General features: G+C 32.9%; 1 protein-coding gene across 1 annotated transcript; it reads right to left on the minus strand.

The window, feature by feature from the left end:
• Positions 1 to 9,680: 9,680 nt before the first annotated feature.
• LOC132316607 (uncharacterized) lies at positions 9,681 to 13,614 on the minus strand. The gene is made up of 5 exons (XM_059815084.1): positions 12,269 to 13,614; positions 11,989 to 12,106; positions 11,393 to 11,907; positions 10,100 to 11,307; positions 9,681 to 9,994 (listed from the first exon to the last, which is right to left on the minus strand). The coding sequence occupies exons 1-5, from the start codon at positions 13,612 to 13,614 to the stop codon at positions 9,681 to 9,683; spliced, it is 3,501 nt and encodes a 1,166-aa protein (XP_059671067.1).
• Positions 13,615 to 14,530: the final 916 nt, after the last annotated feature.

Below are 14,530 nucleotides of genomic sequence, written 5' to 3' on the forward strand. Positions count from 1 at the left end.
GAGGGTGTAAAGCATGTTGAGTACAAATGAGAACTTGTACAAAGATGAAATGAGAATAATGAGATTATAAGATTTAAAGCCCGACTGGTAGCTTAAGGTTTTCATAAAGACCTAATATTGCTTATGAGGAGATATACTCTTCTATGATAGATGAAAGAGGGTTATATCAAAAGTGACAGGATCAAACATATCTCACCAAAATACTTTTACGCACACGGACGCCAAAAGAATGGTGAAATCGATATTCAGCAAATACGTTCATATGAAAATTTAGCAGACTTGTTCACTAATGCACTGCCAACCACGACATTCAAAAAATTGGTACACAGCATTGGGATGCGACAACTTAAAGATCTTTGGCACTAATGAGGGAAAGTACTTAATTGAAAATGTATTGACATATATTGTACTCTTTTTCCTTCGCTCAGCTTTTGCCCCAATGGGTTTTTCTGGCAAGGTTTTAATGAGGCAGTTCTAAACCAACACACAAGAATAAAGCATTCAATACTTTTTTCAGACACACAAGAATATTGTACTCTTTTTCCTTCTTTCAGGTTTTGTCCCATTTAGTTTTCCTGACAAGATTTTAATGAGGCGTGTTCTTAGTGTAGCATTGTGGACCCCAAGGGGGAGTGTTATAACATATGGGATCCACATCCTTTAATGCATAGTATATGCAAATGGAAATGTGAATTATAGACTGCAACTTGCATTAGTCTCATGATTACATTAAAATGATATGCACGAAGGAAGCATAGTTGATTGGTGTAGTGATGCAATGAGTAGTGTACGCCGAAATAAAAAGCGGGAGCAACTCAATCATAGATGATAGAATCATCAAAGATTTGTCATTTTCGAACTTTGTCTGTAATTCACTAGAGGCCCGGGAAACAAAGAAAAGATGTGTACGAATGAGATATCCAGCAACAAGAAGAAGGAAAATGATTGAATAGAGGAACTCCCGAACATTTGGCGATCTCACATGTGTCGATATCAATGGTGACTCATTAGTAGAAGATTATGTAAACACTTACTCATATTTAGAGTACAAATCAACAATGAATATCTTTATATATGAATGTGTCTCATTCAACAATGAATAAGAGAAACTATCACATATTCACTCTTTCTCTCTCCCTCTCTCTCTTATTGTTCTTTCAACTTTTGATTTCTATACTTTGATATTATTTCTATCACAACATCTTCCAAATTTTAATCTTTTTAGTCTTATTTTTTCCATTTATTTTCAAATTATTAGTTTCATTAAATACTAACAACCACTATCAAATTATTAGTCTTCACTGAAATAGCATCGTTTAAATTCTTTGAATTTTATTTATTTATCTATTATTATTTTTTAGTAGAGTTATGCTCTATAAGCCCACCATTTTAAGGATGCAATTGAAGAAATTCATACAACTACGGTTTTTTGTTTTTTGAGTCAAGCATTTCGGTTGAGAGCAGAGAAGAGTAACATCACAAATGTGTGTGTGTGGTGGGTGGGGGGGTCAAATGTAAAAAACACTCTTAAAATATATTTGCAATGCATATTACACCCCTAACGTGCAAAAAACACCCATAAAGTTTCAATTTGGTCCCATGTCTCCCTTTCTTCTTTTTCTTGCATGCGTTACATCGTGAATTTTGTTGTCTTTTCTCAGTAGATAAATTTGCATAACATTTCTTATTGTGTGAACTCTTTTGCTTTTTTACATGTGTTGATTGTTTGGTCTCCTTTTTCTCTTTTGGCTGTATCTGTGACTTCTTTAATCCTTTTTTATCTTTCCTCCGTAGATAAATTTGTATAAATTTGTATAGTATTTCCTGTTGTCTAAACTCCTTTGCTCTTTTACATGTGTTGGTCTCCTTTTTTTTTTTTGCTTTTGGCTACATCTGTGACTTCTTTAATCCTCTTCTGTCTTTCCACAGTAGATAAATTTGTATAGTATTTCCTGTTGTCTAAACTTCTTTGCTCTTCGACATATGTTGATTGTTTGACGTCTCCTTTTTTTCTTTTGGTTGCATCTGTGACTTTTTTAATCCTCTTCTGTCTTTCCTCAGTAGATAAATTTGTATATTATTTCTTATTGTCTAAACTCCTTTGCTCTTTTACATGTGTTGATTGTTTGACATCTACTTTTTTCTTTCCTCAGTAGATAAATTATAATATTTTCTATTGTCTGAACTTCTTTGATTTCGTTTATGTGTGGGTGCCATTCAAGTGTGACTAACAAATTTAAACATATGTATAGATAAAGAGATATGTTAGACATGCTTTTATATAATGTAAAAGATGGTTAGCATTAAAGAGACAATGAAAAAAATAAATAACAATCTTAGACTAAAATAAATAACAATCTTAAAATCAAATAAGAATCATATATAAAGAGATTTAAGGTGAAAAAGAGATCAGAAATTTAAATTATAAAATCAAGATACAAAATTGAATAATTGAAACATGTTATAATAAATTTAAAAATTTAGCAATTAATTAGTACTTACGTACCATAATAATAAATAATCAAAATTTTATAAAAAAAAATTCTAATAAATTTAAAAATTTGGCAATTGGAACAGCCAGTTGCATGATTTAGTTTCCTTCAATTAAAACAGGTAGATTTCCTATCCTGCATAAATTTCGATTCTACACAACTTTATTCGTATAAACACTTTTATGCTGTACCAAAAAAATAAAAAAAATAAATGAACGAAGTATTAAATACTTTGATTTAGTGAAAATTAAGTGAATAAAATAAACTCAATCATTCTGTCATTATATATATAGCCCATATAACCTTTGAAATTATAACATTGGTGGGTTTTTTTATTATTTTTTTTTTAAAAAAAAAAAAAAATGAAAAAAAACTGCATCAATTTGTTCATTAGACGAAACATTCATTATAATTTCCTGTTGGACTCCCCAATGCAAATATAAGAAACACATCTGACAATTAAGTATTAGCCATCGATATGACACAATTACGCACTTGTTACTTTCTTTTCTATCATCGAATCTATTTAATGTTTATGGTAAACATGCACATGCAAGCAAGCAAGCGATGCTATCATACATGCATTCGTACTAAACAATTGGTGTTACTATAAAATTAATGAACTTTTAGATTATATTCAAATTTAATAAAAAAAAATTAAATTTAATAAAAAAATATTTTTAAATTAAATTGTTAATTAAATTAAATGTTTTTAAATTTAATTTAATTAATTATTTTTAAATTAAATTAAAAATTTTTTGATTAAATTTGAATATTGTTATTGTTCTGTCTTTCGATTGATTAAATTTAATTATAATTTTTTTATTAAATTAAATTAAATATTTATTAAATTAAATATTGTTATTATATTGAGAGAACAGTAACAATATTCAAATTTAATACAAAAAAATTATAATTAAATTTAATCAATCAAAAGATAAAACAATAACAATATTCAACTTTAATCTAAAAAATATTATAATTAAATTTAATCAATCAAAAGGCAAAAAATAAGTGTGAATATTTCAACCTCTCTAGCATATAATTAAATTCTTTACAACCCAAATAATAATAATAATAATAATAATAATAATAATAATAAATTAATGAATTACTTTATCAATAGGCAGTTGGGGTGACACGTACCTTGGACAAAAGGGAAAATCTGATTTGATTAAAAAAAAGGCTTTCATCTTGGCAAAACTTGGATGACATAGAGAAGAGAAAGACAATTGATTAATTTTTTTGCCTTTTGATTGATTAAATTTAATTATATTGGGAGAACAATAACAATATTCAAATTTAATTAAAAAAATTTATAATTAAATTTAATCAATCAAAAGACACAACAATAACATTGATGTAGCAATATATAGTACTGGGATTAAAAAAAAATATGGATTGTGAAAAAAATAATAAAACAATGCATGAGCAAGATTAATAATAAAACGATGCATGAGCAAGACATATGTAATGAATTACTGTACCAATGGGGGTGGGGGTGACACTAACCTTGGAAAAAAATAGAAAACTGATGTAATTAGAGCAAGGAAAAAAAAAAAAAAAAAAAAAAAAAAAAAAAAAAAAAAAAGCCTTTGATCTACATGGATTGTGAATTATGTGAAAAAAATAATAAAACAAAATAATAAAATAATGCATGAACAAGACGTAATGAATTACTCTACCAATGGGAGTGGGGGTGACAAGTACATTGAAAAAAACAAAAAACTGTTGTGATTAGAGCAAGGCAAAAATTTGTTGTATACATTAGATACTGGGTAAAACAAGTTGGCAAGATCAAGACATAACTAATGAGTTACTCTACCAATAGGGGGTGGGGATGACACGTACCTGCGAAAAAGAAAACTGATGTGATTAGAGCAAGGCAAAAAAATGCCTATATATAAAGAGAGTATAGATTTTTGAGAAACAAATAGATAAATATTTATTAATTTTTAGAGTTTTATAGAAACTCTTTTTATGTTAATTAATAAAAAAAATTTATATTTTGTGTTAGAGTTTTATAGAAAATAGATTTATTAGGTAATTTGTAATTTAAATTTTATTAGGTAATTTGTAATTTGTAATTTGAATTTTATTAGGTGTTTTTTTAGAGTTTTATAGAATCTCTATTTATAAAAACTATTTTTAGATTAATTAATAAATATTTTATAGTTTTATAGAAACTATTTTTTTTAAAACTATTTTTGTAATTTGAATTTGATTAGGTAATTTGTAATTTAAATTTGAATTTTATTAGATAATTTGAAAGTGGTGATTACTTTTATAAGGTAACTTTTAGAGTTTTATAGAAACTCTTTTTATAAGAACTATTTTTATATTAATTAATAAATATGTTTTTATATTTTGTGTTAGAGTTTTATAGAAACTCTTTTAATAATAGTATAGATTTATTAGGTAATTTGTAATTTGAATTTTATTAGATAGTTTGAAAATGGTGATTGATTTTATTAGGTAATTTTTAGAGTTTTATAGAACCTCTTTTTATAAAAACTCTTTTTATATTAATTAATATATATATTTTTATAGATAAATAGGTAATTAGAATTTTATGTTAGAGTTTTATTGAAACTCTTTTAATTATAGTATAGATTTATTAGGTAATTTGTAATTTGAATTTTATTAGGTAATTTGAGAGTGGTTATTGATTTTATTAGGTAATTTGTAATTTGAATTTTATTAGGTAATTTGAAAGTGGTGATTGATTTTATTAGGTAATTTTTAGAGTTTTATAGAAAATCTTTTTATAAAACTATTTATATTTTAATTAATAAATATTTTTTTTATATTTTGTGTTAAAGTTTTATAGGAACTCTTTTAATAATAGTATAGATTTATTAGGTAATTTGTAATTTGAATTTTATTAGGTAATATGAAAGTGGTGATTGGTTTTATTACGTAATTTTTAGAGTTATAACTTTTATAGAAACTCTTTTATATTAATTAATAGGTAATTTGAATTTTATTAGGTAATTTGAAAGTGGTTATTAATTTTATTACGTAATTTTTAGAGTTTTATAGAAACTCTTTTTATATTAATTAATAAATATTTTTTATAGATAAATATGTAATTTGAATTTTATTAGGCAATTTTTAGAGTTTTATAGAGTTTTTCTTTTTATATCAAAATAAATACTAAAACATTGAAACTCTGCACATTTAAATATATATATATATATATAGATATAGATATAAATTTAAAGTTTTTTATACTCCGTATATATATATATATATATATATATTTATAATTAGTAGTATTTTAATATAAAATTAATTCAAAATCATATTAAATTTTCAATATAGAGATTCTTGATACGAGTAACCCTAATAAACCTCACATTTTATTCTCAAATTTCAACCGAAATTGCTCGATTTTAAAATTTTAAAACATTTTATATAAAAAATAAAATTTATGCATACGTATTTGACCTAAGCCAAAGTCTTACCTACTTTTTGGACATGTATCAAGTGGATAAAACTCCTTCCCATTTGCTTTGAGTTATTATTCACATGTCGTGTTGGGCCCGAGTTACATATGGCCAGCCCTAAAGTGTCCTCTACTTAATTGGCAGAGAGATATATTTTACTGAATTTTACTTCAACGCCTCGAAAGCTGAAAATATTTTACTGAATTTTCTCTCTCCAATCTCTCTATTTCCACAGCTTCGTTTCTGCAATCATGGGTCGCAGAAGCTCCGGAGGTACTTTGCAGCTTTAGATTTTTTTCTACAGTTGCATAGATTTAACCTATATCAATAGTAATTCTTTTAACTAATATACAATTTTGAAATTCAATATTTATTTTTACTTTTCGATCTAATAAGACTACATACATCAAGCCGACTTACGTATCGCACATGTAAACTACCAAATTGACTTTCTTTGGTGCTAGAGTTTTAGGGGTTTAGTGTCTAGGGTGTAGTACACAATGCAACTATATATCTGATGCAAAAGTTAAAAAAATTAAAAGTAGCTAAAAAAAAGGTACAAAGTGTCATTGACTGCAAAATCTGATTGAAGGTATGATATCTATAATGAAATACTTTGAGGGTTAACATGGATCTGATCCTTATTTATATATGTAATATCAAATACGTATGCATAGTTATTGCTTGATGCCTTACTATTAGTTACTAAAATACTCAGGCCTTGAACATAGGTTCGAATCCTGACAGCAATCATTTATACACTTTATACGAATGAAACCAAATGTTTATTAATGAGGACCATAATAGGTAATGAGATTTTGAAATCCACTTGTTAGGTAAAATTATTTTGTATTATTGCAGGGAGGTCAGCTCCTCGTCCTCGTTCTGCTTCTCGTGGATCTGCTCGTGCACCAGTTTGTAAACCAGGTATTACTTCTTGTTGTGTTGTTGTGTTGTTAAAATATGTGAAGTAGGCCGTTTGAACTTAGTTTAAACTGAAACACTAATTGGTGGTTCTATCTGTTTTCGGATATTGACAAACTCTTAAATTTTCCAACACTTTTTTTTTTTCAAATATGTTTCATAACTTTTTATTACTATTTAAAACACCCTATTACAAAAACATTATTTTGTTTTGAGTTAAAACGCCAAACGTGCCCTTAGGGTTTGTTTTGTCTATTTTGCTTCAATTTATGTTCCTTTTTGTTTAATGTCGTTCTTCCTTTCTGGTTGACTATGCAAATCGGTTCCTGCAGCTAGCAATGCATCTTCTCCTGCACTATACAGCGATGTGAAATCCATGTTTGAAGATTTCGTTGACAGTGTATGTCACGCCCCAAAATCCTAAATACATGAACTCTTATCTCGTATTAAGATTTGACACGACTTTCCTTACACAACCACAACTTTACAATAAAAATAATTAAATAAAGAAGTGGATGAAAACCACCTTCAAATTTATTAAATCGATACAACCATAATATCAAACAACCTTGTCAAAAATAATCCATGATAACTGGACAAAATGAACTAACTTTCAAAAAAAATATCGTCATTCTTATTACAATGCGAAAATTGAACTAAACCAAAGAATGCGACAAACAAGACAAAATCCATCACCATCATGTAATCCCATCACGTTCCTACTCAACGTGTACTTGAAATGTGATAATGGGGTGAGCTCACAAGCTCAGCAATAAATGCTAAACACAATCATCGTTCAGCAAATTAACCTTACCTTATATTCTTGTATATATAAGCAACTCAAATAAGTTCATTATTCAAATGTGTATAACCCAGTTAATTATAAACTTAATAAATAACCATCTTTTATTTTTAATAAATCAGCATATCTCACATGAGCCTCGGGCTCCCGTCCAATAAAATGGTGTGAATCGTATAGTCCCTGACTACCAAAAACACACGTGTGGCTGGATTGTACGTCTACTTCCCAGATGATCCCTGATCACGTCCACACAATAGGGGCTCATTAGACCCATGGCCATAACAAAAGGGTAGTGCACTCCCAAATAGGTAGGTCCCTGACCATACCCACGAGTCATCATAGGGTCGGTCCCTGACTGCCCTCCGACTAATCCAAACTCATCATTATTAACTATGGTGAATTATGATAGACATTATTAATTAATAATTTAAATTAATAAGCAATACTCCCGAACACACTTTTAATTTAAAACAAAACCCTAAAGACCCAACTAGTGGGAGTACAGAAATTCTGGACACGCTCTAATATTATATATAAATCCCTGTAACATTTTTGAGTCAAACCTTTAATAATTTTTCCGTACTCTCCATTAATTGTTTTTTTTTTTTTCAAGTTTTAATTTGGTTAAATTATCTAAACAGTATCTAAAAAACAGGATTTCATCACAATTTATTTCAATATGCTTACACAGAGTAATATAGATTTTCCTGTAATTTTGAAATATGATCACTATTTTTCTTTCCTAATTTAATTAAATCAAGATCACTTAAAAGAAAATAATTAAAAATAATATTGAATCTCGATGGACACAACAGTGAACCCAAAATAACAGATTTAGAAAGTGACATGGAAACCCAGTTAAAAACGCATATGGGTCTCTCTCTCTCATTCACTTGTCCCTTGACTGCTAGTGGTTACACAAACCCATTACATCACCATCATCGGAATATGATTCCCAATATGCTATTAGCAATTAATTATGGAAATCTATAGTTACATCTAATCTAACCCACTAGCAGGCCCACAAGAAGTTACTGGAGTCATTCTAGATAAAATTACTTATATAAGAGGTCTAACATGCATATATACGTACATAAATATTCATATATATATATATATATATATATATATATATTTGCACCTTCACAGTACTCCAACAAAGTTAACAGAGTAGGTTCACGCCTCTAAATTCCATGATATGCTTCCACAAATCTCCTTAGTTCTTCAACCATATATGCCACATATATTATATCACATATATACCAATAGATTGAAATCCTTTGAATGGAAACTGTACATTGCATTATGTAAAACTTTAAATTCAACTTACCAATAATAACATGCCTTGACTAAACCATCCTAACTAAATCCTTGATTTTGAGTTCTACGATCAAACTTAATTTAATTATTTAGAACAAATAATTTCTTTTATTAGAACCTAATAATTTAAGAAAACAAGTGCACAGTTGTACTAGTATAATCCTAACTTTACGAATAATATTTGTACAATTTATTTAAAACACACAAATTAGATTTTTTTAAGATTTATCATAATCAAGTTCCAAATATATATAAAAATACAATGCAAGATTAACTTGCCTCAAATATCGTTTCACCTTCCTTTTCAAACTCGACTATTGAAATATAATTTCTCCTTCTTCTCTAGGTAATTTCTCAGTCACCGTCTACCTTCTGGCTACCACAGACGTCAACTTTAAATATCACTCTCAATATCTCACGCTTCTCTCTTCTTTTCTTTCTTACTTTTTTTTTTTTTTTGTTTTACAAATAATATCTCTATAGAACTGATACGGCATGAGTTATAAAAGATAATTATAACTGTGGTTGAGATAGTTTAGGATTCCTTTTTGAAATTTAAATTTTAAAAACTATAATATCTTTAATTTAACATTCAAATAATAAATAATAAATAATAAAATATAATATACGAAATTTAAGGGTTTTACATTCTACCCACCTAAAAAGAAATTTCGTCCTCGAAATTTGCATACCTTATTCGAAGAGTTGTGGGTACTTTTCCTTCATTTCTGACTCTAGCTCCCAAGTAGCCTCTCTCTCGTCCTGATGATTCCACTGCACCTTCACCAAAGGTATCTCTGCCCGCCTCAACTGTTTCACCATACTGTCAACAATGCGAACAGGCATCTCAACATAGGTTGTATTAGGACGAATCTGGACCTCTGTGCAGTCAATGGCCTGAGTTTCATCCCTCAAGCACCTCCTCAATATGGAGACACGGAAAACATCATGAACAGTAGATAGTCTGGGTGGTAAAGCTAATCTATACGCCACCTCCCCAATCCTCTCTGTGATCTCAAAAGGTCCAATGAATCGAGGAGCTAACTTCCCTTTCTTCCTGCCAAATCTCGTAACCCCCTTCATTGGTGATACTTTCAAGAACACCAAGTCACCTATACTAAACTCCAAAGCACGACGGCGTCGATCTGCATAGCTCTTCTGTCGACTCTGAGCTGTGCGAAGTCGATCTCGAATGATGGCAACCTTCTCCGTAGTCTCTTGCACCAACTCTGGCCCCAAAAAACTACCATCACCAACCTCAGCCCAACATACAGGTGAACGACAAGGTTTACCATAAAGTGCCTCATATGGTGCCATGCCGATACTAGCCTGATAGCTATTATTATAAGCGAACTCAACCAATGGAATGTGATCCTCCCAACTGCCCCGAAAATCTAGCACACAAGCATGAAGCATATCCTCCAACACCTGAATGACCCTCTCGGACTGGCCATCGGTCTGAGGATGAAAAGCAGTACTCAAACTCAAAGGAGTACCAAAAGCTGCTTGGAAACTACTCCAAAATCGAGATGAAAAACGAGGATCATGATCTGAGACAATAGACACCGGCACTCCATGAAGCTTAACTATGTCTCTAATGTAGATCTTACACAATTCCTTTACAGTATCAGTAGCTCGAATGGGTAGAAAATGAGCTGATTTAGTCAATCGGTCCACTATCACCCACACTGTATCATGGTTATGTATCGACCTCGGTAACCCCACAACAAAATCCATCGTCACATGTTCCCATTTCCACTCAGGCACAGGCAAAGGCTGTAATAGTCCTGCTGGTCTTTGGTGCTCAGCTTTCACTCGCTGACAAGTGAGACATCTAGATACAAACTCTGCCACATCACGTTTCATGCCTTCCCACCAGAACTGCCTCTTAAGATCATGATACATCTTAGTGCCACCTGGGTGCACTGTGTACCTAGAGTGATGTGCCTCCTCTAATATCTCTCTTTTGAGATCTGCTAAGTTTGGAACACATAGCCTACCTCGAAATCTCATACCACCATCAGCTCCATACGCCCAGTCAACATTACCTTCAGCATTAACAGACTTAACTGCTTTGGTCTGTAACCTGTCATCCTGAGTCTGAAAATGAATGATCCGGCTGATTAAAGTAGGTTGTACAGTCAAACTACAAAGAATAGCCCCTGTACTCTGAGAACTTGGCATGATAGAAAACTCTGCCAATGCCTCTAACATCATCCACTCCTGAATCATCATAAAGGCAACTAATCCTCTCTGTTTCCGACTCAAGGCATCTGCTACCACATTCGCCTTTCCAGGATGATATTGAAGACCTCCACACCTTCAATGCAAGAATCACCGCTGCCAACTCCAAATCATGCGTAGGGTAATTCTACTCATGTGGCTTAAGCTGCCTAGAGGCATACGCTACTACCTTATCATCTTGCATCAAAACACAGCCAAGACCCTGAAGTGATGCATCTGTGTAGATCACAAATCTCTCACCATTAACAGGAATGGTAAGAACTGGTGCCGAAGTCAATCTCGTCTTCAGCTCCTCAAATGCCTGCTCACAGCGGTGATCCAAAACAAATTTCACATCCTTTCGAGTCAAACGGGTCAAAGGTGCAGCAATCTTGGAGAAACCCTCAATGAAGCGCCTGTAGTATCCTGCCAGTCCCAAGAAGCTACGAATCTCAGTGACAGTAGTAGGCCGTTTCCAACTCATCACAGCCTCCACCTTGGCAGAATCTACTGAAACTCCATCCTTAGAGATCACATGCCCCAAAAACTGAATCTGCTCCTGCCAAAAGTCACACTTCTCAAACTTAGCATAAAGCTGATGCTCACGCAAAGTCTGAAGTGTAATGCTCAAGTGTCTCTCATGCTCCTCTTTAGTCTTGGAATATATCAGGATGTCATCAACAAATACCACAACAAACTGATCCAAGTAAGGTCGAAACACTCTGTTCATCAAATCCATAAAAGCTGCCGGAGCGTTAGTCAACCCAAAAGGCATGACTAAGAACTCATAGAGGCCATAACGAGTCCTGAAGGCAGTCTTATGAATATCATCCTCCCTAATCCTCAGCTGATGGTACCCAGTCCTCAAGTCAATCTTAGAAAACAACTGCGCCCCTCTGAGTTGATCAAACAAATCATTAATGCGTGGCAATGGGTACTTATTCTTAATAGTGACCTTATTCAGCGCACGATAGTCAACACATAAGCGGAGTGACCCATCCTTCTTCTTGACAAATAAAACAGGTGCTCCCCAAGGTGATGTGCTAGGTCGAATAAACCCCCGATCTTGCAACTCTTGAGTCTGTTTCTTCAACTCACTCAATTCAACTGGCGCCATTCTGTAGGGTGCCCTAGAGATAGGTGAAATACCAGGAGTGAGGTCGATGCAGAAATCCACTGCCCTCCTAGGAGGCAAACCCGGAATATCCCGAAACACATCTGCATACTCTGACACTGTAGGCAACTGCTCTATAGTCACGCATTGCTCAACCACCTCGATGTGGGCCAGAAATCCCATAGTCATGGTACCTTCAAACTCCCCACACTTATATCGAGAAGGAAACTGTCCCGGAACTGAGAATACAATAATCCTTTCATGGCAGTCCAACTGAGCATGATATCTAGCCAACCAATCCATACCCAGTATAGCATCAAATTCTCTCATACGTAATACTATTAAATCAATAGGATACTCCAACTCCCCAATTGTAACAGGGCAAGCACGACATATTCTATCAAGTGTCGTCGCGCTCCCGAGTGGGGTTGTAATAGATAAGGCATTACTTATATGTCCAGTTTCTAATCCCAGCGTATTCACAAATGATAGTGCAATAAAAGAATATGAAGAACCTGAATCAAATAGTACTCTAGCTATACTGCCATAAATAGTAAGTGTACCTTCCACTGCTGGTGGTGCACGATCCTGTCTCCCATCTGGAACAACTGCATAAACCCTTGCACCTCCTTGTTGCTGTGGTGCCTGACCTTTCTGCTGGTTATTCTTGTGAGGCTTGGGACAATTACGAGCCAAATGTCCTTGCTCACGACAATTGTAGCAATGCTCGCTAAACTGATATGGCTGTGCATCATGAGGTGTGGCTGGTACTAAAGCGGTGGATTGCTCACCTTCACCAACTCTCTGTCGTTTCCCTGCTCGCCAATCTTGTCTACCTCTCTGCCAAGACTGACCCTGCCAGTTTCTCTGAGTGTGCTGCTGCTGACCCCTCTGATTCTGTTGAGAACTACTCTGATTCTGTTGAGTACTGCTAGCCCCCTTACCTTTCTGTTCTGCCCTACGCTCCTTCTGTTTCTGAAAGGCAATGTTATTATTCTCCTCTACTGCCATAGCACATTCCACCACTCTAGCATAAGTGTCAAAACGATGACCCACCACAAACTTCTTCACATAAGAGACCAATCCTTGCTCAAACTTTCTAACCTTGTGTAACTCATTCGCAATAATGTGAGGAGCGAATCGGGATAGCTCTGTAAACTTCCTCTCGTACTCACTAACTGACATCTCATTATTCTGTTCCAACTGCGTGAACTCTGCTGCATTCTTCTCCTTCACTGATTGTGGAAAGTATTTGTCATTGAACCGAGTTTTAAAATCATCCCAAGTCATAGTTGTAACAACCCCACATTTTCCACGCATAAGTTGATCAGGCTTATACACGAAAAACGAGGGATATCAAAAACAATTGGCAATATACAAGCATGGAATACAAAGTGATGGAAATAAAAGAATTTAGACAGGAAAGAAACATTAAATAATACAACATCCATCCATCCTTTATTTAAATACAGTACTCTATTACAACTTGGAAATCCTATATCAAGGATCCCTAAATATAAACCTAAGAGTTCAACGTCAAAAATAAATAAAAACTGAAACTGAAGTAATACATAAAACTTCTACCCTGAACTGGATCGTAAGAGTAGATGAGTTCGGATGGTGGTCCCTCACTGCTAACCTCAACCTTGGAACGGGTACTGACCGTATCCTGAAATAACAACAATGGTGGGTCAACCCCACGAGCAAGTCCTCTCTACTATGACCCAAATCAGAGAATCAAATAAATTAATCATTTATATCCGGATGAGTACTATATCTGTATACATCCTAAGGGAACCATCCAATGTATAACATGACCTCAACCAGAATAGACGGTGATCACTTAGACTCACACTAGGTGGTTAAGTGTCGCCTTTCCCTACCCGGGAAATCAGCTATTATACATGGTGCACGATACTGACAACACAGACTATAACGAATTACACAGTGATAACACCTCTCAAAGTACTGATGAATATACTGAGCATACAAATTAGGCAACACATGCCAATAATATTACTAAATAGACTGAGCATGTCCATTAGGCAACACATGCCAATAATATTAAACCACATACCCCGACAGCCACACATCTGTCTATAGCAACGAATGCATAAGGTATAAATGAGTCTAAACTTATTAGTCAGCTCACATGGTTCTATATGGCAACACATCCATATAATATAAATGCGACATAATAAATAAT

This window comes from Cornus florida, unplaced genomic scaffold (genome assembly GCF_030987335.1).
Source record: "Cornus florida cultivar Cherokee Brave unplaced genomic scaffold, ASM3098733v1 CherokeeBrave_3.0.0_Hap2_Chr07, whole genome shotgun sequence".
Lineage (NCBI taxonomy): Eukaryota > Viridiplantae > Streptophyta > Magnoliopsida > Cornales > Cornaceae > Cornus > Cornus florida.